We start from the raw sequence: 25,875 nt of genomic DNA, 5'->3' as shown, positions 1-25,875 counted from the left end.
TTAGTTGAAGTGAGTGAGTGACAAAGCGCTGTGTATTCTTGTGTCGTTTGTTGTCTGGAGTGTTGTTGTTTCTATTTTCCAATTACAATTATATTATTATTATTATTATTATTATTATTATTATTATTATTATTATTATTATTATTATTATTATTATTATTATTATTATTATTATTATTATTATTATTATTACCGATATTGCCGATCTTACAGAACGCACACACAACCAACCTTGGGGTCGGATGCAATTAACAAGTCCATTTGGTCGGTATACTGAGTGAACAATTAAGAACTGGTTTTTAGAAGCAAGTAACCATTAACCCTTTGGGGACCTTTTCGTACAATTTGTACGATATGGGTGTTTTCTGAGATTTAGCGTTATAACTCTTCTATTTGAGCTTTTTCGTCCGTTTTTTTTTTGTTTTCCAAGTCCAGAGGCCTTGTAAAAGACATTACGTATGCTTTCAGACCGTCCTGCGTCCAGACATAGGAGGTGATGACGTCATAAGTCAAAAATGTATTTTCTCATTTACTAAGCCTGTGTTCAATATTTTTGACGGGCTTATTTTTCCACGTAGAAGATTGAAATTTTGCACAGACATTCAGTCCACCGAGTAGTATTTACCAGATTTTTTGTTCCGATGTCAGTGCTAAAACAGGGGGGGGGGGAGACCAGAAGGGCAAAGGGTGAAAAAGGGATATATTTATCCCCAAAATCCCGTTTTTCGTCATTTTACTGCCTCACATACATGACGGGGACACGTGAGTCCTACCGTCTGAAAGGCAGTTCCATTCTGAAGAGAATGACGGTCGAATCATTATCCTAGGATAATTAGGGACGTCTCAGGAATTTTTTGAAAAATATACTTCTATATAGGGAAAAATAGGACATAGTGGGTATATTTTTTTTGGCGGGTCTACTTTTGCACCCAGAAGATTGAAATTGTGCACAAACATTAAGCCAACCGAGTAGTATTTACCAGATTTTTTCACATCTCTGCGTTAAAACAGGGGTGGTCCAGAAGGGGAAAAAAGTTGGAAAAAGGGATTTTTAGACCCAAAATATTCCGTTTTTCACGATTTTCCCGCCTTACATACATGATGGAGACACGTGAATCATATCGTCTTAAAGGCAGTTCCATTCTGAAGAGAATGACGGTCGAATTATTATTTTAGGGTAATTAGGGACGTCTCATTGAATTTTTTTCAAAATATACTTCTGTATAGGGAAACATGTGGAATTTTCTGATTTTTTTTTTTTTTTGCGGGCTTATTTTTCCACCTAGAAGATTCAAATTGTGCACAAACGAGTCCAACGAGTAGTATTTAACAGATTTTTTCAGATTTCTCCGTTAAAACAGGGGGTCCAGAGATGCTAAAATTTGAAAAAAGGGAAATTTAGATAAAAATCCCTTTTTTCTGGAATTTCCCGTCTTCGATACATGATGGAGACATGTGAATGGTACCGCCTGAAAGGCAGTTCTATTCAGAAAGAGAATATGGGCGACACATGTCCCTAGGGTAATTAGGGATGTCTCAGGAAATTCTTTCCCTGAGATCATAGTGTTTTGTGGTAATTTGGGGCATTTTGAGAATTTTTGATAAAATTTCTCTCGCCCTTACTATTCAAGATAGAAACTTGAAATTTGGCACACACATTCAATATACCAAGTATTATTTATCGTTTTTTTAGATGGCTACATTCACACAGGGGGGGTCCAGGGGGGGCAAAGTTTTTCCGTCCGAAATTTTCACTTTGACATTTTTTCCCGCTTCTGGTATATTGTTTGAGCATGCAAGTGGTACCATTTGAAGCCAGCTCTATTCTAAAGAGAATGAGGTATGAGCCATGATCCTAGGATAAATAGTGACGACACAGTAGCTGCTTGACTGAAAGTCTAAAAAATAGCCCAAAACGCCAAGATCCCCAAAGGGTTAATTAAGTTTTTTTATTTCAGATTAATTTGTATTCGATAATCAGCTCTAAATAATTCATTCTTGACATTTTGCGCATGATAAGGCAGTAAGTGCTAAGACCAGGAGCACACCCATTGGCATCCATTCACGCAGATTCGTGAATCACTTTTCAAGCTTTTTTTTATTTTTTTCTATTGGTGTTAGTTTTACCCTTAGGAGCGATTGAAAATTGTTACGAACAACGAATGCGAAACAAATACGCCTGTAACTTGAAAATATGAATTTAGAAAAACAAAATCGATAATGACCAAAAATGCTCCCCAGGATCTTGCTAGAAAATTAAACAAAAAAAATTCGAAATTCGAGGGAATTTTTGTGGCTTTTTCGCAGGCTTTATAATTCGATATTTGAGCTTTTGTTACTAAAACCGACCAGAATTAAGTGAGTAAAGAAAGGAAAAATGGAGGGTCTTTACCTCAAATGGAAGTGGTTTAGAATTTAGAAGTGGTCAACCAATCAGTCAAGAGCTTTACTAGAACTTTATAGTATAATAATAATAATAATAATAATAATAATAATAATAATAATAATAATAATAATAATAATAATAATAATAATAATAATAATAATAATAATAATAATAATAATAGACTTACTTTATTGCAACTGCCAACATTTCTATTGGTGGAATACAGGGTCTTATTTCTGTATTCTGGCGATGAACATGATTTCGAATTCTTTCTATTAGAAAACCGAAAGCTAGTGTGGACATAGTAATTTAAAAAATTGCATCGTCTTCGCGTAGTTTCTCATATAGTGTGTACAAAGAACCTTCTGCTTGAAGCACAGTCAGCAATGCATAAACCCAAAGCTTTCTTGACCTACCTTACCTTTTTTTTTTTTTTTTTTCATCGTAAGTATAAGGCAAGAATATATCTCTTGTTGATAGCTGGATTCATCTTCTCTCTTTCACGTCCTTTACTGTACCTCCTAGTTCTCTGTTCCAAGTCCAACACTACGTCTCAGCGGCTGCATTGCCGGCCACGTGTGCAAATCATTGTGGGCACCAGCATAGCCGCCCACATGTGTAAACCATCGTCGGGACCGGCGTTGTCGGGGTTTCCCCCGACTTTGTCGGTATCGTGTGCAAACGTGCTTAGACATCATTTGTTCTAGATATACGGATTGCCCATTACTCTCCTTGATATTTACGGCTCAAATACTCTTGATTTGATTTGATTTAATTTTCAGTTTAGCGTCCCTTTCAGCAGCGAGGCTATATAAGACGTGGACCTAGAGCTTAACATGGAATCCGAACAACGTGAGCTTAAGGCTGGAATCGAGGCCGGGTCTCCGATGCCAAAGGCGAGTACGGTAACCGCTTAACCACGAGGGAGCTCTTTAAATACTGTATGGATGGGCACTTGGTTGTATATCAAGATAGCTTAACAAATAGCGCTAAGCTTTCAAAGATAATATTTCAAAAAATCCTTTATGCAAAAAGGAGGCATCTACATTCAAATGCAAGTCTTTCAAGTTAGTTGAAACATTACTACGATTCTACGTAATCAAGTGTGGTATTTAAAGTCTTACGCTCATACGAAAACATTATATGAAAATCTACATCGATTTTACAATTTATTAATCAGGAATTTGCACAGTACAAAAATATTACTACCACCAATTAAAAGAAAAGTACAGTCCAGCAATTCGTAAGGGACGGCTAATTTCTTAAAGCATGAGGAAAATAAAATGATGTTATCTAGCTATCGAAAGCTATCTGTAAACTGTACAAGGTCCTGAATTCTATCAATTTGTCATAGATTCTGTTGCTAAATGAGTCACTTGTTGAAAACCATAAAAATCTGATGATTGATTTCACAAATACTGTATAACAATTGATTGTATTATTTGCTGAGGGAGGATGGAGTGAGTAGAAACCAATCGATGGCGTTGACCTTCCACACACACAAAAAGGAAAATTTTAGAAAATCTGAATCAAACTCTCTCATTAGAGGTACAGATCTGAATTACACTCTGAGAAAACCAACGATAGGATCAAGAAGACAGAATATGAACGGTATGTGCAGTGACCAGTCCGGTACTCAGTCCAAAAATGTAGATTGTCCCGGCTGAAGTTAGGGGGCCCGATCCAACCTTTTTATATCATTATAGTTCATTTGCAAGCCTACCGTGAAAATTTTAAGGGGCCAGCAATAAAATATTGGGGCCCCCTACACCCTCCTGGCTACGGGCCTGGTAGTGATAGCTATTATTGTGTATCATTTTTAAGTTTTGTCACGTGATTATTTTTCTACCTATTAATCTATAGCACGGATGCAAATAAGGAAAAAAAAAGGCCTACTAGGCTGAGAAAAAAAGCTACTAGCCCATATCTCGCAATAGAAATCATTCACTTACTTTTGGTATTTTAATAGTGATATTAAAAACTCGCCAGCACCGGGGGAGTGGGCGAGTGGTTATTTGAATTCCTGATCTATAGTGTTTCAATTGTTCTCTCTTTATCACTGTTTTTTTTTTTTCTAAATTTATCATTGTACAGTACTTATGTTGAACTTTGGTAGGACTATTTAAATGCGAATTATTTAATGCTCTAACCAGAAATATAAAATTGGTAAATAGTTTCTTTCTTTCTTTCTTTTTTCTTCTCATTTGTTATGAAAGGAAAGAACGAGGAAAAATTTTTTTGTAAAAAAAATAAAAAAAAATAGGTAGTCCTACGTTTATGAAGAAAGTGACAAATTTCTATAATATCGAATAAGCAACAATGATATTTAAGATTTCAACGGCTCAGTTTTATTGTATTTAAACGATATGATTAAACAAATACTTACACACAGGTTCAACAACCCAAAAGTTTTTCTTTTCTTTTCGCATATTATAAATGTTCAATGTGCGATCTGAGTTACTCTTGCCGCTTCGTTCGTGGTAATATGGCGTCGATGTAGGGACAGTCATCTCGAACACCAGTTTAATTCAGTTTTATTTATTAATTTTTGCAAATGTTCGTTTTTAGTTCCTTTGTAGTGTGATATAAATTCTTTCTAAATGGACAGTTTTGATGATAATAATATTAATATTTGCAATGTTCATAGCTGAAGAACTAGTTTAACATGGGCGATTTCGGACAATAGGGTGAGTTCGCCACTAGTCGACCGCCATCCAATAGTCGACCATTTTTGTTTATTATTGCGTATATAAAATATGTCTGATGTTCTGTTAGAGCGAAAAGTGATTCACGATAAAGCTTGCATCATATACCACCAATGACATTCATTGTTTCACTCTTCCTTGGCTATCTTTTTGTCTTTGACCAATAAATTTCAACGTATCTGTTGAATTACGACTCAAGTGCGCAGTTTACGACAGCTTGTAGTGAGAATCTTATGTTCCTGATGTTTTTCGTTTTTCTGAGGATATATATAATATGTGATGGAAGAAATGTTTTTGTTACATAACTACGTCAGCCTAGAAGCTGTATAGGCATAATTTTTCAGTAACTGGGAAATATTAAATGAAAAAATACGCCTTAAAATGTGGTCGGAATTTGGCCTTTTTTTCTTTCCCATACAAACCAATTGTCGACCAAGGGTGGTCGATTATTGGATTATTTGAGAATGCTTCAAATTATTCAGCGTCAAATTGCTTCAAATTATTCCCTGTTTGGTATTAAGGTCTTTTTTTCAACATGCATGTATAAAATTTTCGATTTCGTGACATATTCTAAAAATCGACCGCATATTCCTCATGTTGGTAGACTATTGGAATATTTCTTGCCACCTGTCGATCACATTATTTCATACTGTATTTCGAGTTCTGCTGACTGGAATTTGTTCAGTAACATTAGTTGAAAGTTTGTTTTTCTAACAATCTTCTATTTCAATGTGAAACCAAATTTTTTACACGAGAACAAGAAGCCCTCCTTGCTGGTCTAATGACTAGCACGCGTGTCATGATCTTAAGATCTACCTCAACACTACGAACAATCTTTTCATTCTAGAAGATCCATGTAAAATTTTAAACGCGTATGAATCTTCTTTTCAATTGTGTCCATAATCCGGGAAAATTTTGGGACCAAGAGACTGGAAGAATATGTATAAGGTTCAAGATAAGGAAAAGAAAATCCTTACTTTTCTAGGAACATTTAGTGCTTCGGAAGAAACAGTTGCTCCAATGATTGTTTATCCGTACAAGTCGCGAGTACCCAGTGATATTTTGTCCAATATTCCCTCGTCAATTGTGATAGGACGATCCGTACCTGGCCTGATGATTAGCGAAACATTCTTTGATTGGGTCGCCAATGGTTTCAATAAATGGGTATTAGTTCACAATGTACCTAAGCCTGTAATACTTTTTTTATCGATGGTCCCAAAATTCACTTAACTTATGAAGCAAGCAAATTTTGTGACGATAACGAGATCATATTGTATGTCCTATACCATCATGCAACGCATGTCTTGCAATCATGCGATCGATGTATCCGTTATGTCTGCTCCAACAGCAGAATTGGAGAGGTCTTTAATTATTCTGAGAAAGGAAGCGTCTACTCCATGCCATCAAATCGGAAGAAAGGTAACACATCAGCTCCAATGAATCAAATTGAACCTGTGAAAGATATTCAGCAAGATACTTATCCTACCAAAGAACCTCCTACTGAAGCTCTGATTTCTATACCAGAAGCACAGCAAGAAACAAAGTACATTGGAAGCGATGCTATTGCTGGACCAAGTGAATCAAGTCAGAAGAATATCGCAACAACACCTACAACTATCAGACTTAAAACTATATAAAGCCAACTTTTAAAAGCATCTGTTCTGGCCCAAGACTCCAGTCAAAAAGTCCGAGAGGAAAGTAGAGAAAATAACGTTTGCAATTTGCTCACAAGAATATCGCCGAGTACCGACTACAAAACAAGAAGAACAGAAGAAACTAGAGGAGGAAAAGAAACGCGAAAGAGATGAAAGAAAGGCAAGAAAGAGCAACAAGCTGGAAAATCCAAAGAAAAGATAGAAGAAGACGGCCACTGCTGTAGTAGAAGAACATCACAATGAAGAAGATAAAATTGACTACTGCCATGGAGCCATATGCGCAGGATGTGGAGTGATAATTAACGATTTTGCGTCGACTAATAGCATGGATGCGGTCGACTACTGAGCGACGATGGTCGACATGTGGGCATTTTGATGAATTTTTGTAAAACTTATTTTTATATCACTGCAAAATCTTAAAAGTGATCAGTTAACACACGTTATGGTACAAAAGAACCCAAATAAAGCAAATAATTCACTTTTGTCAAATATTATGAAATAATCACGTTTTATAAGTGTTTAGTAGTAAGATGTTTTTTCAGCGGTCGACTATTGGCCAACTCACCCTATGTGTGCGCCATTTTATTTTACAAACTATAGCGCAGACCAATTTGGTTAAAACAATTTTAAACTTTATAACAATTTATAGTGTAATGGCTGGCATGGCTAGTGGCTGGATCAACTAATATTTTCAACGACAATAGTGCTTCTAGAACAAGAACAAGAACAAGAGTTACTCCGATGTGCAATTACACATTTACCTAAGTAGTTCATAATCAAGTTTTCAGCAAACCTTTTTATCATGGCAGGACAATTTCAGACACGGCTGCGGTAATGCGTTTATGGAATTCAACAATTGCCGTAACCAGTGATGAATAAAAACTTGATCCTTGATAAAACCCAAAAGTAAGAAATCACAAGGGATGAGATCTGGAAATTATAAGGACCATTTCATCAATTTGTGATTTCTCACACTTAAGATAGAAGTGTTTAAACCTATGTTCTTTTCGGCTCTGGAGTCTAAACGCGATTCGTTCTTTTAAACCATTTTTATAATGCATTTTTAAACATTACATATAACTTTGCTTTTATAGCACTTATTTTCATTAGTTACGTTGTACAATCAAAAACAATATTAGGCATAGATTGGAGCTATCATTTCTCATACCTCCAATCTATAGTTAATATTGTTTCTGATTGTATATACATATCTCACACACCGAAAGTGTTAAACATCAATGAACACTTCTGGTTTAAATGATGATTTTCATAGAGCAAAAATACTAAGAGATACTGGGTAATGGCCTTCCATATAGATTCAGAGTTCGAGGAACGATCTTATTCCTCTATTACAATCAGTAGCACATTGCCCTGTGTAGGGTAGCAGTCAACTTAATATTGGTATTTTGGGGCGTGCTGTCCCGGGTTCAATTCACAGTAGAGACCTTGGTCCAAAAGGTTTCTCAGGCTAGCCATCCTGACTGTAAGTGAGGTTTTCCCTGGGCTTTCCTCATTCCTACTAGGCAAGTAGCGGGATAGTACCTAATATACAGGCCCCAGGACATTTCCTTGTTTTTCCCGAAAATGTGCTCGCCGATGGACGTTATCCCTACTAAGTGACGAGTTTAAGGCCATAGATATCGGTAATACCCATAAATATGTATAAATAAGGTATAGATAAACAACCAGTAGTTATAGTACAGATGTGCTACTTCAAGTTAATATTAAACTGCATACATTTTCAAGTTTGGAAATCTACCATTATCTGAAATGAAACTTATTATTATTATTATTATTATTATTATTTGTAGTAGTAGTAGTAGTAGTAGTAGTAGTAGTAGTAGTAGTAGTAGTAGTAGTAGTATTACATTTGAAAAATACATGAAATTTTCTGAAAAGATAGGAGAATAGAATACTAAAACCAATATTAAGAAATACTAACTCGACCTGCATTGTGGTTAACTCATAAGCATTCTTGTCTTTCGTGGGAGTTAATAAGATTATGGTTTCACACCTATGTTTAGAATCAAATCTCATATAGTTTCGTGTGAAATGTTAGGCTAAGATTTGCATTCGTTTCTTTGGAGTCGCGCGTTCCTTTCAGCAACGGAGTTATGTAAGATGTAGACCTACAGCTTAACATGTGATCCGAACTACATGAGCACTCACCGAAAATCAAACCCAGGTCTGCATGCTAACCATGTAGTCATGAGGGAGCTTTGTAATGAACTCATCTATTAACAACAGTTGGTGGTAGGAATGACTGGGTATTAGGGATATGGTGGCTCAGAGATATGGTGTTCATACGAGGGTTCCTCCTAGTTGGATCTCAGTTTATGTGAATTTATGGAGAACAAAATCTTGTCTGTGGATTTTATCTCGGTTCTTGCTTTTTTTCCAATATTGCCATTCAACTAATTCTTACGCAATCATTCGTTCCATTAACTATCCGTCTCCTTTACCCTACAGGAAATAAACTGAAATTGGGACGTAAAACTGAAATAGTATTTTGACATAGTTTTGCGATCTTCTCTTATAACACAGATACAGGTTGATGATATGTTAATACATTTAATTTCAGCAATGTTACTCGACATGAGTTTAAAAAATGCACTACTATAAGAACACGGTTTGTAACGTACAGGTCTGAACACACTGTGACCTTGTCTGTGAAATGCAATACTGTATTACAAGAATATTTAAAATAAACATGGAAAATTCTCTTGCGCATGATTAATCATCTTGAAGCAATAAAGATAGTAGGTAAACCTCAAATACTACGTTACATGAAAATTAAAATTTTTTACCAAAGCGATTAGAAAAGTTACCTGTTCCCACATTATATGCGGAAACTCCAAAGTTGGGTTAAATTCACCCCATTTCTTTGGCTCAGTGATGATTTCAGAGGTACTGCTATTCTGGGAAGAAAATTTCTCTAGTTTTCAGAGAATTCATGTGTTTGATCGGAAACAGCATTGCATTTATAGTTTTGAATACTAAACCCGTAGCCCCATTTAACGTCTCCGTTCTCAGACTACAATTTCATTCACTTCAGTTCACTTATTCTTGCCTCTCGTAAGTTGCTTTCAAAACTTTGCTTGCAGAATTTTTCCCTCTAAAATCGGTTTTCCACAGAACATAAAATCCCGTATTTTTTATTTTTTGTGTATTGTCCATAACACAAAGTTTTGTTGCAATTCTTCATGTCGTCATGCAAAACTGACATACTGTTACTAGCACTTTTGATATTTCGTGAACCAATGTTTCGGGAGGGGGGATCCGTGCCCCACCTAACCTTCGTTTTTATGTAAATACTGAAATCGTATACCCACATTTATGTCTAAAATACCTGTAAAAATTTCATTCACTTCGGTTCATTTCTTCTGATGTTTCGGGGGTCAAATTTCAAAAGTTAGGTATGGGTTTTCTCACACCCTGAAACCGTTTTCCCGCAGAAAATAAAGGAACGTATTATTTTGCTTTTTGCGTATTGTCTATTCGTAAAGTTTCATTGCAATTTTTCATGTCCTTTACAAAGATTTGACATATTGTTACTATCCCTTTTCATATTTTTTGACCAAAGGTCTGTAGGGGTCCATACACTAGTCAATTTTTTTCATTAATATACGAAACCCGTATCCTCATTTTACGTTTGCAATAGTTGCTCACAATTTCATTCACTTCGGTTCACTTCCTCTTGCCTTTCGGGCGTCAGTCTTCAAAATTTTTCATGTGCAACTTAGCTCCTTAAAATAGTTTTCCACATAACATAAAAACCTGTATTAGATTATTTTTTGCGTATTGTTGTACACAAAGTTTTGTTGCAATTCTTCATGTCGTTACACACATCTGACACACTGTTACTAGCACTTTTCATATAAAATTTTAGGAGTGGTACGTGCCCCACATAACCCTCTTTTCCAGGTAAATACAAAAGACCCGTATACCCATCTTTCATGTCTACAATATCTGTGCAAAATTGCATTTCCTTAGGTTCACTTCTATTTATCTTTCGGGCGTCGACTTTCAAAGTTTGGGTGGGTTCTTTTACCTTCTGAAACTGTTTTACCTCGAAAAAAAAACGTATTCCTTTTTATTTTTGCGTATTGTTTGTTTACAAAGCTATGTTGCAATGCTTCATGTCGTTTACACATATCTGACATACGGTTACTAGCACCTTTAATATTCCCTGTGCAAACATTTCGAGGGGTCCGTTCCCCACCTAACAGTCTTTTCCAGGAAAATACGAACCCCGTGTAACCTCATTTTATAACTACAATATCTGTGCCAATTTTCATTCACTTCAGTTACTTCTTATCTTTCTGGAGTGAACTTCGAAAAATTTGGGGTGGGTTCTTTTGCCCCTGAAAACGTTCTTCCTTAGAAAATAAAAAAGAAGTATTACATTGTTTTTTGCGTATAGTATATACGTAAAGTTTCGCATCAATCTTGCATGTCCTTTGCATACATTTGACATAGTGTTACTAGCACTATTCATATTTTGTGGTCAAACGTTTGGTGGGCCCGTGCCCCACGCAATTTTTTTTCCAGGAAAATACAAAACCCGTATCCACAATTTACGTCTGCAATATTTGTTCACAATTTCATTCACTTCGCTTCCCTACTTCTTGCCTTACGTGCGTCTCAGAAAATAAAAAATGGTAAGACTTTGTTTTTTGAGAATTGTCTATACGTAAAGTTTCGTTGCAATTTCTCATGTCCTTTAAACACATTTAACATAGTGTTACTACCACTATTCATGTTTCGTGATCAAAGGTTTGGATCGATCCGTGCCCGAGCTACCTTTATTTCAGGAAAGTACTAAACTTTCCGTCTGCAATCCTCATTTTACGTCTGCAATATCTGTTCACAATTTCCTTCATTTCGGTTCACTTCTTCTTGTCTTTCGTGTGTCAGTCTTTAAAATAATTCGTGGGGACATTTGCCGACAAAAATCGTTTTTTCCACAGAACATAAAAACCGTGTTCGTTTATTTTTCACGTATACTTCATAACGCAATTTTTTTTGCAATTCTTCATGTCATTACACACATCTGACATAATGTTACTACCACTTTTGATATTTCGTAATCCAACATTTGTGGGGTACGTGCCCCACGTAACCGTCTTTTCCAAGTAAATACGAAACCCGTATGTCCATTGTTTTCGTCTAGAATACCAGTGAAAATTTCATTCAATTTTATTCATTTATTCTTATCTTTCGGGCGTCAAATTTCAAAACTTTGGGTATGTTCTTTCGCCCCCTTAAACAGGTTTTCCGCAGAAAATAAATACTAAAGGTAGTCCTTAGTTTTTTGTATTATCTATACGTTAAATTTCGTTGCAATTTTTCACGTCCTTTACATAGATTTTACATAGTGTTACTAGCACTTTTGATATGTCGTGATGAAAGGGTTAGAGGGGTTTGTGACCACCCAATCATTTTTTCCAGGAAAATACAGAACCTGTATTATTTCGTTTTATGTCTTGAATATCTGTGCACAATTTCATTCACTTGCGTGCATTTCTTTTTGCCCTTCAGGGATGACTTTTAACATTTTCGGTGCTAGCTTTTGCCCAATAAACCGTTTTCCGCAGTTAATCGATAAAACGAATTCTTTCATTTTTTTTCGAATTGTCCTTACCCAAAGTTTAGTGGCAATTCCTAAGGTCCTTTACGAACAAGTGACATACTGTTACTAACACTTTGATATATTTTGGCCAAATGCTTGGGGGGTCCTTGCCCCACACAAACTTTTTTTTCAGGAAAATACTAAACTCCTATCCTCATTTTACGTCAGCAATATTTGTTCACAATTTCATTCACTTCGGTTCACTTCTTCTTGTCTTTCGTGTGTCAGTTTTCAAAATATTTCGTGGGGACATTTGCCGCCAAAATGTTTTTTTCCACAGAACATAAAAACCGTGTTCGTTTACTTTTTACGTATACTTTATAACGCAAAATGTTTTTGCAATTCTTCATGTCGTTACACACATCTGACGTACTGTTACTAGCACTTTTGATATTTCGTGAGCCAACGTTTGGAGGGGTACGTGCCCCACGTAACCGTCTTTTCCAGGTAAATACGAAACCCGTATATCCAAAGTTTTCGTCTAGAATACCAGTGAAAAAATTCATTCAATTTGATTCATTTATTCTTATTTTTCGGGTGTCAAACTGGAAAAGTTTGGTTGGGTTCTTTTGCCCCCTGAAACCGTTTTTTCCGCAGAAAATAAAAAAAACGTGCTCCTTCGTTTTTTGCGTGTTGTCCATACGCAAAATTTCGTTGCAATTTTTCATGTCGTTTACATAGATTTGACATAGTTTTACTAGCACTTTTGATATTTCGTGATGAAAGGATTGTAGGGTTTTGTGACCCACCCAACCATTTCTTCAAGGAAAATACAGAACCCGTTTCCTTTCGTTTTATGTCTTCAATATCTGTGTAGAATTTCATTAACTTGCGTGCATTTGTTTTTGGCTTTCAGGTATGACATTTATGATTTTCGGTGCTACCTTTGGCCCAATATAACCGTTTTTCCGCAGTTAATAAATAAAACAAATTCGTTTATTTTTTGCGTATTGCCTTACACAAAGTTTCATGGCAATTCTTAATATCCTTTGCACACACGTGACATACTTTTACTAGTATTTTTTATATTTTTCGGGCAAATACTTCGGGGTCCGTGCCCCACACAAGCATTTTTCAGGACAATACTAAACTCCTATCCTCATTTTACGTCAACAATATTTGTTCACAACGACTCACTTCTTGCCTATCGTACGCCAGTTTTTAAAATTTTGCCAGGGGACATTTGCCCCTAAATCGTTTTACACAGATCATAAGAACGTCATTTTACGTCAGCAATATTTGTTCACAATTTCATTCACTTCGGTTCACTTCTTCTTGTCTTTCGTGTGTCAGTTTTCAAAATATTTTGTGGAGACATTTGTCGCCAAAAATCGTTTTTTCCACCGAACATAAAAACCGGTGTTCGTTTGTTTTTTTACGTATTCTTATTAACGATTTTTTTTTGCAATTCTTCATGTCGTTACACCCATCTGACTTACTGATACTAGCACTTTTGATATTTCGTAATCCGACGTCTGGAGTGGTACGTGCCCCACGTAACCGTCTTTTCCAGGTAAATACGAAACCCGTATATCCTGTGTTTTCGTCCAAAATATAAGTGAAAAATTTCATTCAATTTGATTCATTTCTTCTTATCTTTCGGGCGTCAAATTTCAAAAGTTTCGGTGGGTTCTTTTGTCCCTGAAACCGTTTTTCCGCAGAAAATAAAAAAAGCGTAAACCTACGTTTTTTGTCTATTGTCCGTACAAAAAGTTATGGTGCAATGCTTCATGTCATTTGCACACATCTGACATACTCTTACTAGCACTTTTGATATTTCTTTTTCAAATGTTGGGAGGGGTACATGTCCCACCTAACAGTCTTTTCCAAGTAAATACGATACCCTTTATACCCATAATTTATATTTACAATAAGTGTGCAAAATTTCATTTACTTCTGTTCCCTTCTTATTATCGTTCGGGCGTCAAATTTCAAAAGTTTGGCGTGGGTTATTTTGCCACCTGAAACCGTTCTTCTGCAGAAAATGAAAAAAGTACTTCTTCGTTTTCTGCGTGTTGTCCATACGTAAAATTTTGTTTCAATTTTTCGTGTCCTTTACGCACATTTCGCATAGCGTTAATAGCACTTTTCATATTTCGTGATCAAGGGTTTGGAGGTGTCCGTTCCCGACCTAACCCTCTTTTCCATGTAAATACGAAACCCGTATACTCACGTTGTATGTCTACAATGTTTGTGCAAAATTTCATTAACTCGGTTCACTTCTACTTATCTTTCGGGCATCAATTTTCAAAATTTGGGATGGGACCTTTTACTTCCTAAAACCTTTTTTCCGCAGAAAATATAAAAAAAAATATTCCTTTGTACTTTTTTTCGCACTGTCCATACACCAAGTTTTGTTGCAATTGTTCATGTCGTTTACGCACATCTTACATGCTGCTACTAGCACTTTTGATATTTCGTGATAAAATGATTAGAGGGTTCTATGCCCCACCAAGCCCTCTTTTCCAGGTAAATGCGAAACCCGTATACCCACGTTTTATATTTACAATATCCATGAAAATTTCATTCACTTCAGTTCACTTCTACTTATCTATCGGGTGTCAACTTGCAATGTTTAGGGTGGATTCTTTTCCTCCTAAAACCGTTTTTCGCAGAAAATAAAAAAAGCCATTCTTTTTTATTTTTTGTATTGTCCGTATACAACATTATGTTGCAATGCTTCATGTCGTTTAGACACATCTTTCAAACTGTTACTACCACTTTTTGATAATTCATGATGAAATGTTTGGAGGGGTCCGTGCCCCACCTAACCATGTTTCCAGGTAAATACAAAAGCCGTTTACCCACATTTTATGTCTACAATATCTGTGCAGAAGTTCATTCACTTCGGTTCATTTGTTCTTATCTTTCTTGCTTCAGCTTTGAAAATTTTTCGTGGGGACTTTTGCCACCTAAATTTTTTTTCCCTCAGAACATAAAAACCCGTACTCGTTTATTTTTTGTGTATTGTCCATACACAAAGTTTCGTTGCAATTCTACATGTCTTTACACACATTTGACATAGTGTTTCTAGCACTTTTGCTATTTCGTGATCAAAGCTTTTGATGGGTTCGTGCCCCACCCAACCTTTTTTTGGTTATATACGAAACCCATATCCTGATTTTAGTTCTGTAATATCTGTTTACAATTCATTCACATGCACTTCGTTTCAGTTGTTCTTGCCTTTCCAGTGTCAACTTTCAAACTTTTGGGTGGGGCTTTCATATTCAACCTTTATATTATGTGTTTTTTCTTTTATATGAGATACGTTTTTGTTGGGTACGGGGGAAGGAGAGAAATGGTTTCCTCTGATATGTGTTTCTTAGCATTCATATTGTTTGAACTGTTAAGTAAGATCATTTTGAACCTTTTGATGTTATCCAACTCCGTCACGATAATAAAATGTCATTCTTATCAATTTGTTTTATTCTGTTATTTGCAGTTTGCCACAAAGATATATTTGTTACAAAATTGAGGCTTGTTCCAGCGCCTTTCGGTTTCGGAACCAGCCCTACCGCCGCGCTTTTTGGGTTGATTGTTATTGCCAGAAAAGTAGAATTGCAAGTGGTAATTCACTTTTGGAGTCATGCACATATATATATATATATATATATATATATATATATATATATATATATATATATATATATATATATACGTTTCCCTCTTGTTTACTATATAAATTTGTACGGAGCATACGTTGTCCGTATGCTACATAGGCACTGCCCTTAGATGTCACATCATGTTCTTGCAGAATGTCTGACATCTAACAGTTTTTCGTATATCACATGGATATTCTTATGTTACCTTCGTCAGCTACATGTTATATACGTCCATTTGTTTGTAATATCCTGACAACCTATATTGTTTCATACGGAAAGTAGGTATAGATGGAAAACTTATGCAGAAAGTATAATAAACCATGCGTTTTCCATTATACGTCTGCTGTACGAAAAGTCCAAAAACTACAAGAATTACGCATGTAACCTATCTTTTTAAGTACGTAACCTACATTTTTTTCTCAGTGCAGGTATGTTGATTCTGTTAAGTTAATGGCATGTTGCTCATTCCTAGCCTTTAGGTCCTATGACCCACTACAGGCTGATTGACTGAACAAAGTATGAAAAATTCTAAGCCAATCATCCCCTTTCTTCTTGCCTGCAATAGTTTATGTACACCCCTGTTTCGGTTTTCACCTATATGTTTCATACACTGTATGAACGGCTTCTATACGCTATTTTGATACTTTGACTTTTGGTTATTACTTTCCGTTTTCCTGGCTTTCTAAATATTATACAAGCTTGGCTATCGTTTCCTTTTCAGTTCTCAAAATAGTACTTTTCAACGAAAATACAAATTTAATACATATAAGTTTATTACACCACATCCGGGTGAACTTCAACATCTCTTCACGCGATCAAATAATCCATTTGTACATTACTGAGAGGGCGCGGTGGCAGAGTGCTAGAGCGTTCACTTCTGGTGCAGAGAGTCCCGAATTCAAATCCTGCTCCCACCAAGTAAACTTTGTGGTGAACAAACACCGTCTGTGTGTTTCCTCGGGGTTCCCCCGTTTCCTTCATGCCACCATTTCATTCACTTCTCTTCATCCCCGCATCCTTTATCCTAGAAACATATAAGTGGGACGTAAAACCCAAATAAAATATTTTCTGAAAAATAACTGAACATAATTGCACTTTTAGAGAAGGAAACCGATACAAAGCTTTTGCCACTGTCATGGTGTAACTGCGTTTTACATTTCGAGAAGACTGTACTCAATTCTTCTGGAACTTACTCGCATTTACTAACCAGCAACATTGCGTCGAATAGAACCTACTGCATAATCTTTTAATTATTTAGATATCTAAGTATTATTAAGACGATACTTACATAATTTAGCCTTTGGTTGAAGATTTTATTCTTTATCACCATAACTCTTTTAATTTCTAATTGAACCGGGTAAAAAGTGATTAGAATCCAACTGTATATTTATAAGACACTGGGACGATAACCAAACTTATGAAACAATCAACTTTTAAGTGAAATAGCACAATACCTTCGTAGTACCCCTTGAACTTAATGAAATACTTAGAAATTACATGAATCACTCAATATCTGAAATTGTAGAATAAATATAACAGAAAATTTATAGAACTATGGACGAAACAGTCCTATGAAACGCTTTACAAGTACATATCAAATAAGTAAAAAATGTTATAGTAGTTTATTACTTATTTTCTTTAATATATGGTTTAACCTATCATACAATGGAATGGCGACAAAGAGAAGGACTGGGATTTCATTTTGAGACGACAAGCGTTATGCATGTGTTAGAGATGGTAATCGAATGATAAAACACAGAACAGTTTCAAATCTCACCCGTTGACATAAACAGGTATGGGAATGATTGGTAGCATACACATGTATGAAGCGGAGCTTGCTGTTGACATTAATTGATTATTTGCAATGACCCAAAAATTTAATGATGAATGTAGAAATATCTGGGAACATAAACAAAATTCTTCTCTAATAGATTTGAAATATATGTTATGTATGATAAATGATCACACACATACATATTCGTCGCCCAAAAGCTTCCTAAAATTCCCAATGTTGGAACAAGAAGAACAAATAATGAAATACGTTTACCAAAAATGCGTACCAATATGTTACGTACTTGCTAAAGGAATATTCAGGATTCAAGTCTTGGTAGAAATTGAATTTATTTCTTTACTCTGAAATGACCTTGGAATACGCACAGCACATGTGAAGTAGACAACTTCGTAAACCTGTAGGATTAAGCTATGTACTTCTAAGCTTAACTAATAACTAAATCTGACTGCAGATACTCAAAGAGTTTGTGTACAGCATTTATTTACTGACCAAAGAGCTGATATTTTAATCATAGAAAAAGTAACAGCATATCTGTGGAAATAGTACTTTTTATTTGAGTCTTAAAAAGTACATCAAGTAGTTAGCCTACATTTGATGAGAGAAATATATTCAGGCTATTATTACATATCAAGTACTGAAGTATTCTCCGCCATTTTGATAAGAATACAAAAATACGTAAGGTTACTGTTTCTTTATTTGAGGTAACCCAACAATTTGGAATTCATTTTAAAATACTTCAAATATGATCCATAAAGAATTATGGACCGACCATGTCCGATACTTTTTCACCTGAAAATAAACAAAATTACATGATGAAACAATGTTGGCGACCAAACATAGGACGACAGCATATTTATTCTAGGTTTGATCAAAATGTAAAAATAACACAATTTACTTAGACATCTTTGTTCATTCTCTTATACGGTCAGTAGTAACAGAAAATACCAGCATTAGTCCTAATTTGTTCTATATATACAGTAGAACTTGTTCAAAGCGGAACGCAAGGAACCAAATTATGTTTTCCAAATTGAAGAAGTTTATTCATTTTAGAGAATTTCTTGTAGAAATTATTATAAGTCTGAATAAATTATACTAATTTCAGTTACATATCAACAGGCATATCTTATGATTATTTGTATAATTTCTGGCTGATTTCACTTTTACACTGATGTATTTTCTAAAATTCTATGGTATTTACCAACCACACATAATTAATTTTCCTGTGCACTAGGTTCCACCTAACATTCGTACAATATTATGTGAAAATATCAATTGGTTGTGTTGTGTGTTCAGAGAGTTAACGGGAATTGTTTTCAAGAATATAAATTTTTCTATTCTCACCCACTCTGTAATTCTTGGTTTGTGTAAATATACATATAGACACGCAGCGTTAACAAACTACAAAGGTATACTGTTTTGAAGTTCTCACATCTTTCCAATATCTCTCGATTCTGTGTTTTGGTACTCTCTCAAGAAAAGTGTACTAAGTTACTCGTAAACAGGGTGGAGTATGTGAACTAGATTGAAGAAGTGAAATTTTTTTTACTATACTGAAAAAATATCTCGATGATAGATTATTCTAATAATGTTTGTGTATCAGACACGTAGCTTCTTGTGAAAGTTTCCATTATTAGTTTCCATTTCCTAGTAGGATAGATTTCGAATTATGCAAAACGATTGACATTGTAAAACCTATTTTAGCTATTGGTTCATGCTATTCACAATTAATAAGTTTCCACCATATGTCCGTTCCAGCTTGGACAACATTTACTGTAAACACATTGTGTCTCACCAAATTTTGAGACCTGAAATATTTCAGACATGACAAAAATGTGACAAATCCAGTTACCTAATAATGTACCCATATCAGGGACCTATAATGTTCTGTGAACAAACGCCTCCAGCGGTCCCATCACACGTTCTCAGGGGCTAGCTTGAAATTTTGAAATGGAAACCCACACTTTTTTCCAGATTCTAATTCTGCGACTGAAAATAAGCAACCTTTACTTGAAGCATTCTTTTTTGTTATTCAACTTGATGATACTGTAATCGCAAAAAAATTAATATAATCCTACCTATGTCCCCTAACTTTGCGACCTAAAATATTTCCGAAATGACAAAAAATGTGACAAATTTAGTTATGTCAGGGAACGTGACAAAGTATCCTGTATCTGACCCCTAGAGGCACTACTTGCTCACAGAATTGTATAGGGCCCTGACATTGGTGCATTTTTGCGTAACTAGATTAGTCACATTTTTTATCATCCGGAAATATTTCAGGTTGCAAAGTTAAGGGACGTCCGTAGGATGATGTTAATTCTTTTTGCGATTACAGCGCCATATAGTAAAATAACGAAAAAGTGCTTCAAGTAAAATTTCCTTATTTTCGATACAGAATCAGAATGTGTAATAAAAATTTGGGGTAATCATTTGAAATTGTCAAGTTGTCCCCTGGGGCCCTATTATGGGATCTCTGGGGCCACTTTCTCTTCAGAGAACTTTATAGGCCCCTGATATGGGTACATTATTTTGTAATAGATTTGTAACATTTTTGCCATTTCGGAAATATTTCAGGTCGCAAAGTTAGGTGAGACTCCCTCAGTGGCATAAAAGTAGGTATACACCTCTGCATTGACGAAGTATAAGAGTCTAGTTTATGGGTTTACTTGTTTCGGGTTTTCGTATCCTAATATTTAGATAAAAGCACATTAAGAATAAATAATAAAGAAACATGGAAACATGCATAACAATAAGAAAAGATATACAATACAATGAGCTCATCAGTACGGTTCTATATACCTACTTTTGGTCCACCATATATATATATATATATATATATATATATATATATATATATATATATTGGTTCTTCCTGTACTTTTGTAACCTAATAGATTGAATTAGGAAAACGAAATGGTAAAATCCAAACTTCAGTTTTCATGCTTAGTAGAAGACGTTTTGCTATTGCTTCCATTATGAGTTTCGGTCTAGATTTGATTATTTCATGAGTTGTAAAGGCATTAGAAAAGTTATGAAAATTCTAATTAACCTCAAGGAGATCAAATATTTATTTTGATAAAAATAAGAAAAAAATGTTTGAAAATCAGATAAGCTGGAGGTAAAGTTAGTGCCCCAATTTTATGTAAGCTTTGTATTTAATTTGTTAGAGGAATTATTAATTGGAAATTATTCTTCCTACACATCACATTTAATACTCCCTCAAACGTATATAAAATATACAGAGACATATGGATTAATTTAAATGTTAAGTCACTTTTAGCTGCAAAATTATATCAGACGGGCCGTGGTATTTGGAGGATTATTCAAAATGTCTTCGAGGAAGAATTTCATCTCCGAAGAGTAAGTAGGGTGTTACGTAGATATTATGGATATCATGATGTGCTGACTTCTGAACATTCTAAACTAGACTGCGTTGTAGAATAAAATTTTACGAAGAATTTTCGATTTTTCGGCGTTGAAACTTTCAGACGTTCATACGGCTAAATTTAAATAATTAAATGCAGATAAATAACATTAACGTAAGAAATTTCAGATAAAAGTATCATTTCAGCTGTTTCATTCTTTTAAAATGTAAATCTTTTAAAATAAAACATCCAAAGGAAAACTAGGTATCCTCCATAATCTTATGCGAAGAAAATTAAAAGTGTATATTTAAAACTTTTGCCATTTCACCCCAAAAATACAACTGTTAAGGCAAATAGAAAAGGAATGAAATATATATTTTTCTACCAGCATGTTTGTATGTATTACAAATTGATTCATCCATTATTATTATTAATTTGAAAACTTTGTCATCTTGGGTAAAAATATTACAATTGAAAAGCTCGTTGTAGGAAGGGGACTAACTCTACTCTTTAAAAATTTTAGGAATCACAAACTGTTGCAGCTCCTTCCCCCCGATACGTAGCCTGTTACAGCTTCTGTCCTTTAGTATCGTATGGAATATTGGTTGGAAGTGTACCACCCTTATACGGACTGAAAAAGAATATTTTTTTCATATATTTCAGTGTAAAACAAAAAATTCCCTGTCGAAAAAGTGAAGCTGTAAGCTGCTTGCAACGATGCCTTCAAATTCAATTGCATGCTTTTCACTTAAAACAACTAGACCAGTAAATTTGTAAGGGAGTAAGAAATGAATAAATAATGCAGGATTTCCTAACATTGAATTGACCATATTCATGGTAATCTAATACAGGGGGAAATTTGCTTTCATTTGCTTAGTCTATCAAACTGCCCACATTTATTTCTAAGTTGATGCTACCTAGAGATTTGCTTCCATGGTCTTCTACTAAATCCAATTCGACGGAGAAACGAAAACAAATTTCGAATCAGTTAAAAGTATTTACGTTCTAAAAAGAGACTTGAACTCATAATTGATTTCTTTTCGCGACATCAGACTAATGCTCCATACCACTCAACTACACGATATTGTTGACCCATGACTATTTCGTTTTTGACTAGTAGGTTTCACTTACTAGCTCATTGTTTGATTGACTTATTATTGTTTAATGATACCGTGAGTAGAGAGGCTCTTTATCACCGTTATCATATTGTTAATTTCGGACGTATGGTGTTTGTTAAAAGTTCAAAATGAAACTTTTAATAAATGTGTACTTAAATATAAGTTTGATATAGTTAGTTATGGACGAAAAGACTTTCAAAATTAAGCCACAGCTTAAAAAAGAAGCAACACAATAAAACAACAGAACGTACAATATATAACTAGCATATATTTCTAAAATAGCAATCATATTATCAAATGATCGGAACATTTTTTAAAAAGAAACTGAGAGTAGATTAGCAGTTCTAATCGAACTAATTCATGTGAAGATACGGTCGCTATACATCGCATTATATTTCACTTTTTCCCTTCTACAACGAAAACTGATTAAATAATTTTTGCGATTTGGGAAAAGTGGTTTTAATGAGTGGATCTTATTTTCAATGGCGTGGATGCAATAATCAGTGAGAGTTTCTCCGTTATAAGAAATAGCGACTGAGACCGGATTACAGGGAAGGTATTAGAGGACAAAACCTCCAAATGCAGTGTTGTGGCTGGTCTCTCTGTATGTCGTTATGTCCTGTCACCATGTAGACGATGACAACACAGTGCTCTTTGATTAGCTGATGACATCCACCCAGAAAGTCTTAGATCAGTGTGTACTTACGGCGGAGATAGCGAAAGCTTTAAATATTCAGTATAGAGAAGCACACAACTCAGTGAAATCTGAAGGGCATAGTAGGCAGCTAGGTAACTCTTAGCTCAACAGTTAATACTGATCAACTCAACTGCAAACTAGTATGTGACGTAAGCACTTCAAATATGATTATAACTTTTCGATCTGCCTTTTAATACATTTCAATTTTAGTGTAGGTTTCCAGCAACTCTCTAAAAAATTGCTGCAATTTTGTATTGTTTGCTATATATTGAAAGTCAAGGACAGAACCTTGGTAGAATCAAAGCCATGATGAAAAAATACAAAGATGTAACAAATAAAGAGATGTCCATACAAGTTCCTCTTGTGTTAGATCATCGTAATCACTAATGTACCGTGGGCATCCAGTTCGATGCTGCATTGCATACCAGTTGTATATGTGGCTGACACAAAGAAAAAGAAATTTCATGGGAGGTGAGAAACGCAATAAAAATCGGCTGTATAATTGCGAGGCTTGGTCGAAGATAATTGTATGGTTTATTTTCTAACTTTCGAGTAAACTGACAAAAAGGTTGACCTTTCCCATAAAACGGAATTCAATGACACCAAAACAAGTGTTTTCTTAATAATACAGAGTTCAGTCCTTTAAAGCGCCTTAAATTTTCGTGAATTTCAAGTTCATATGTTTTTGACGATAGTATGTTTTTGTCTGGAACTACCATCCGATTTTGGATATTGTCTCTTTATACACGCATCTTCTCTTTTCGCCATTGACTATATTTCAAGAACTTAAATCATATGCTGTAATGAGACTATTAAGAAATAACCTCCGTATAAGTAATAGCTGCAGACGAATGCAATAGACATTTAATTATTGCATTCTATTTACACGGTATTTTAAACTCATATTTAACATACGGACGTTCTGTCTACACTCACCACATCTCAGATATTATATTTTAAATATAATAATTACTTCTATCCTGAAGTGATTATATGAAAACATACCGAAAATCTATTGTAATATAATTGTTTATATAAATTTGCGTGTATTGGAAAATATAGCAATAAATGCAAAAATGTTTAGTCCGATCGGAGAATCGCCCAGATGACTTTATGATTATAACTCCCACGGTTTCACCTAGCTAAGGAGAATGCTTGTGCTTAGTCCTTTCTAGAAAATAAAAATAAACTACCATGACAATGACATTCATATCCGTTGTACGTGATGTTTTTTCTCCATAGTACCTTTTTCTACTATAGTTGTGAAATTGTGTTAAGTGTTTCTTCTTTCATTTCAAATGTTTTATACGCAGGGAATGATAAAACCACAATATGCTCAATAGTTGTAAAATACTGTCACCTTAAGTGTTAAAATATATATTACATTTTTTGTACAGCTAACAACATTTCAATATATCCTATTGATCTTAAAAGAAGAAAAACATATGTGAGCATTTCACTCGATTTTGCAGGTTGGCTTCCATTCGCACCTGGCATCTTTGATTTATTGTTTGCCGAATGCAACGGAAGTTGGATTTGAAAAATATCTGCCTCTAAATATCCTTAACCAAAGAGGTCAATTAAACGCATTATTTCTACCTAGTCTCTCCGTTTTTCGCCAGTTATTGGACGTTTTTTTCTTTCTAGTTTCAACAACATGGGAATTAGTAAACTTAGATTTTTTGGTCCCAATTACTGTAAAACCAAAATTCTTCATGAAGTTCTGCCTGCTTCTTTTCACCGACAATAGATAAACACTTGTTCTTGGAATTACACGTGCCCTTTATTTCCTTGACTTAGATCCCAACTTGATTCTTAGCGCTGAAATCCTTAAACATATCACTCTTTAATCGGGTTCTTTCACCTGTTCCTACGTCACTGTTTTGTATTTGCGACTTTCCATCGTTTGCACTTACTTCCTGTTTCGGTATACACTTGTGTTTCTGCACCAACTTCTGGCACAGCAGCTGATGATTCACCTTGGCTTTACTAGGTTGAACTTCATTGTATGGTTGTTGTCTGTCGAGTTATTTCTTGTGATGTTGACCTTTGCCGTTACCATCTTTGTACAACCTTCTTCTAACCATAAAAGTTACACTTTCATCTTATTCTCTACTTGGTACGGTCGAAGGATTGTATGACGATCCGAAATCAACTAACGATACTACATCTGAAGGCTGAATATTTTTTGATTAATTAACAACTTCACTATTATCTTCTTCCTCCACACTCTTCACCCATTTCAGGTATTTCATATCCACGAGTGAAACGGCTGGGACATCTTGCCCTGAGAACTGACGCGACTGGAATATGCAAAAAGTTACGTCAGATATACTTGTGTATGAAATTGCCATCTAGAAGTTACATTTGCTTAGAACGGACTAAATCAGATCTTGTTGACTCACTTCTTTTTGTTTCTAAGCGCTTTTGGACTTACATCCAATTTTATTGCTGCTATCTCTTAAAGTATTCAAAGTATTCATAATACGAATACAAGCTTTCTAAAAACAAAAGATATCAGTACATGTGTTCCAAATCTGGATATAACTCATTGTCTCAAAACAATATATATACATATATATATATATATAGTATGACTCTACAAATACGCTCTCAACACAATAATAATTATGTGATTCAATATAACATGATCTATGAAGAAACGTTTTTCATAGCACTACTTGGCAGAAACTACTTTTCTAATTTAACAGAGTGAATACAAGATACTGAAACCGAGATATTAAAACGAAACCTTAGAGTTTAATACCTCATTCTTGTTGAGCAAAGTAACCGAGATAGTTGGTGAAAATATGTTGCCAGTTTTCTCGGTAACTAAGCAAGGTAAGATTTAAGCGGCTACTGCTGGATTAGTAGTATCCCACATTATTTCTTCAAAAGTGTTGCCCTAACCGAGACTTGGATA

The 25,875-nt window shown here is 34.9% G+C and overlaps 1 protein-coding gene across 15 annotated transcripts in view; it reads right to left on the bottom strand.

Annotated features, from left to right (window-relative positions):
• Window positions 1–18,304: 18,304 nt before the first annotated feature.
• The window catches only part of LOC145680804 (uncharacterized), a 296,773-nt gene continuing 289,202 nt past the window's right edge, over window positions 18,305–25,875 (bottom strand). For 2 of the 15 annotated variants that reach the window (XM_081751855.1, XM_081751867.1), the window contains one exon: window positions 18,305–18,561. In XM_081751855.1, the coding sequence (XP_081607981.1) occupies window positions 18,530–18,561 (32 nt within the window). In that variant the 3' untranslated portion in view covers window positions 18,305–18,529. Of the gene's footprint in view, window positions 18,562–18,625; window positions 19,759–25,875 lie in introns of those variants that run through there. The other 13 variants (XM_081751864.1, XM_081751869.1, XM_081751860.1 and 10 more) reach the window with 11 other exon arrangements.

This window comes from Thermobia domestica, chromosome 3 (genome assembly GCF_964235325.1).
Source record: "Thermobia domestica chromosome 3, izTheDome1.hap1.1, whole genome shotgun sequence".
In the NCBI taxonomy this organism is placed as follows: domain Eukaryota; kingdom Metazoa; phylum Arthropoda; class Insecta; order Zygentoma; family Lepismatidae; genus Thermobia; species Thermobia domestica.
The sequence above is the reverse complement of the archived record's forward strand: the minus strand, read 5'-3'. Positions and strand labels throughout refer to the sequence as shown.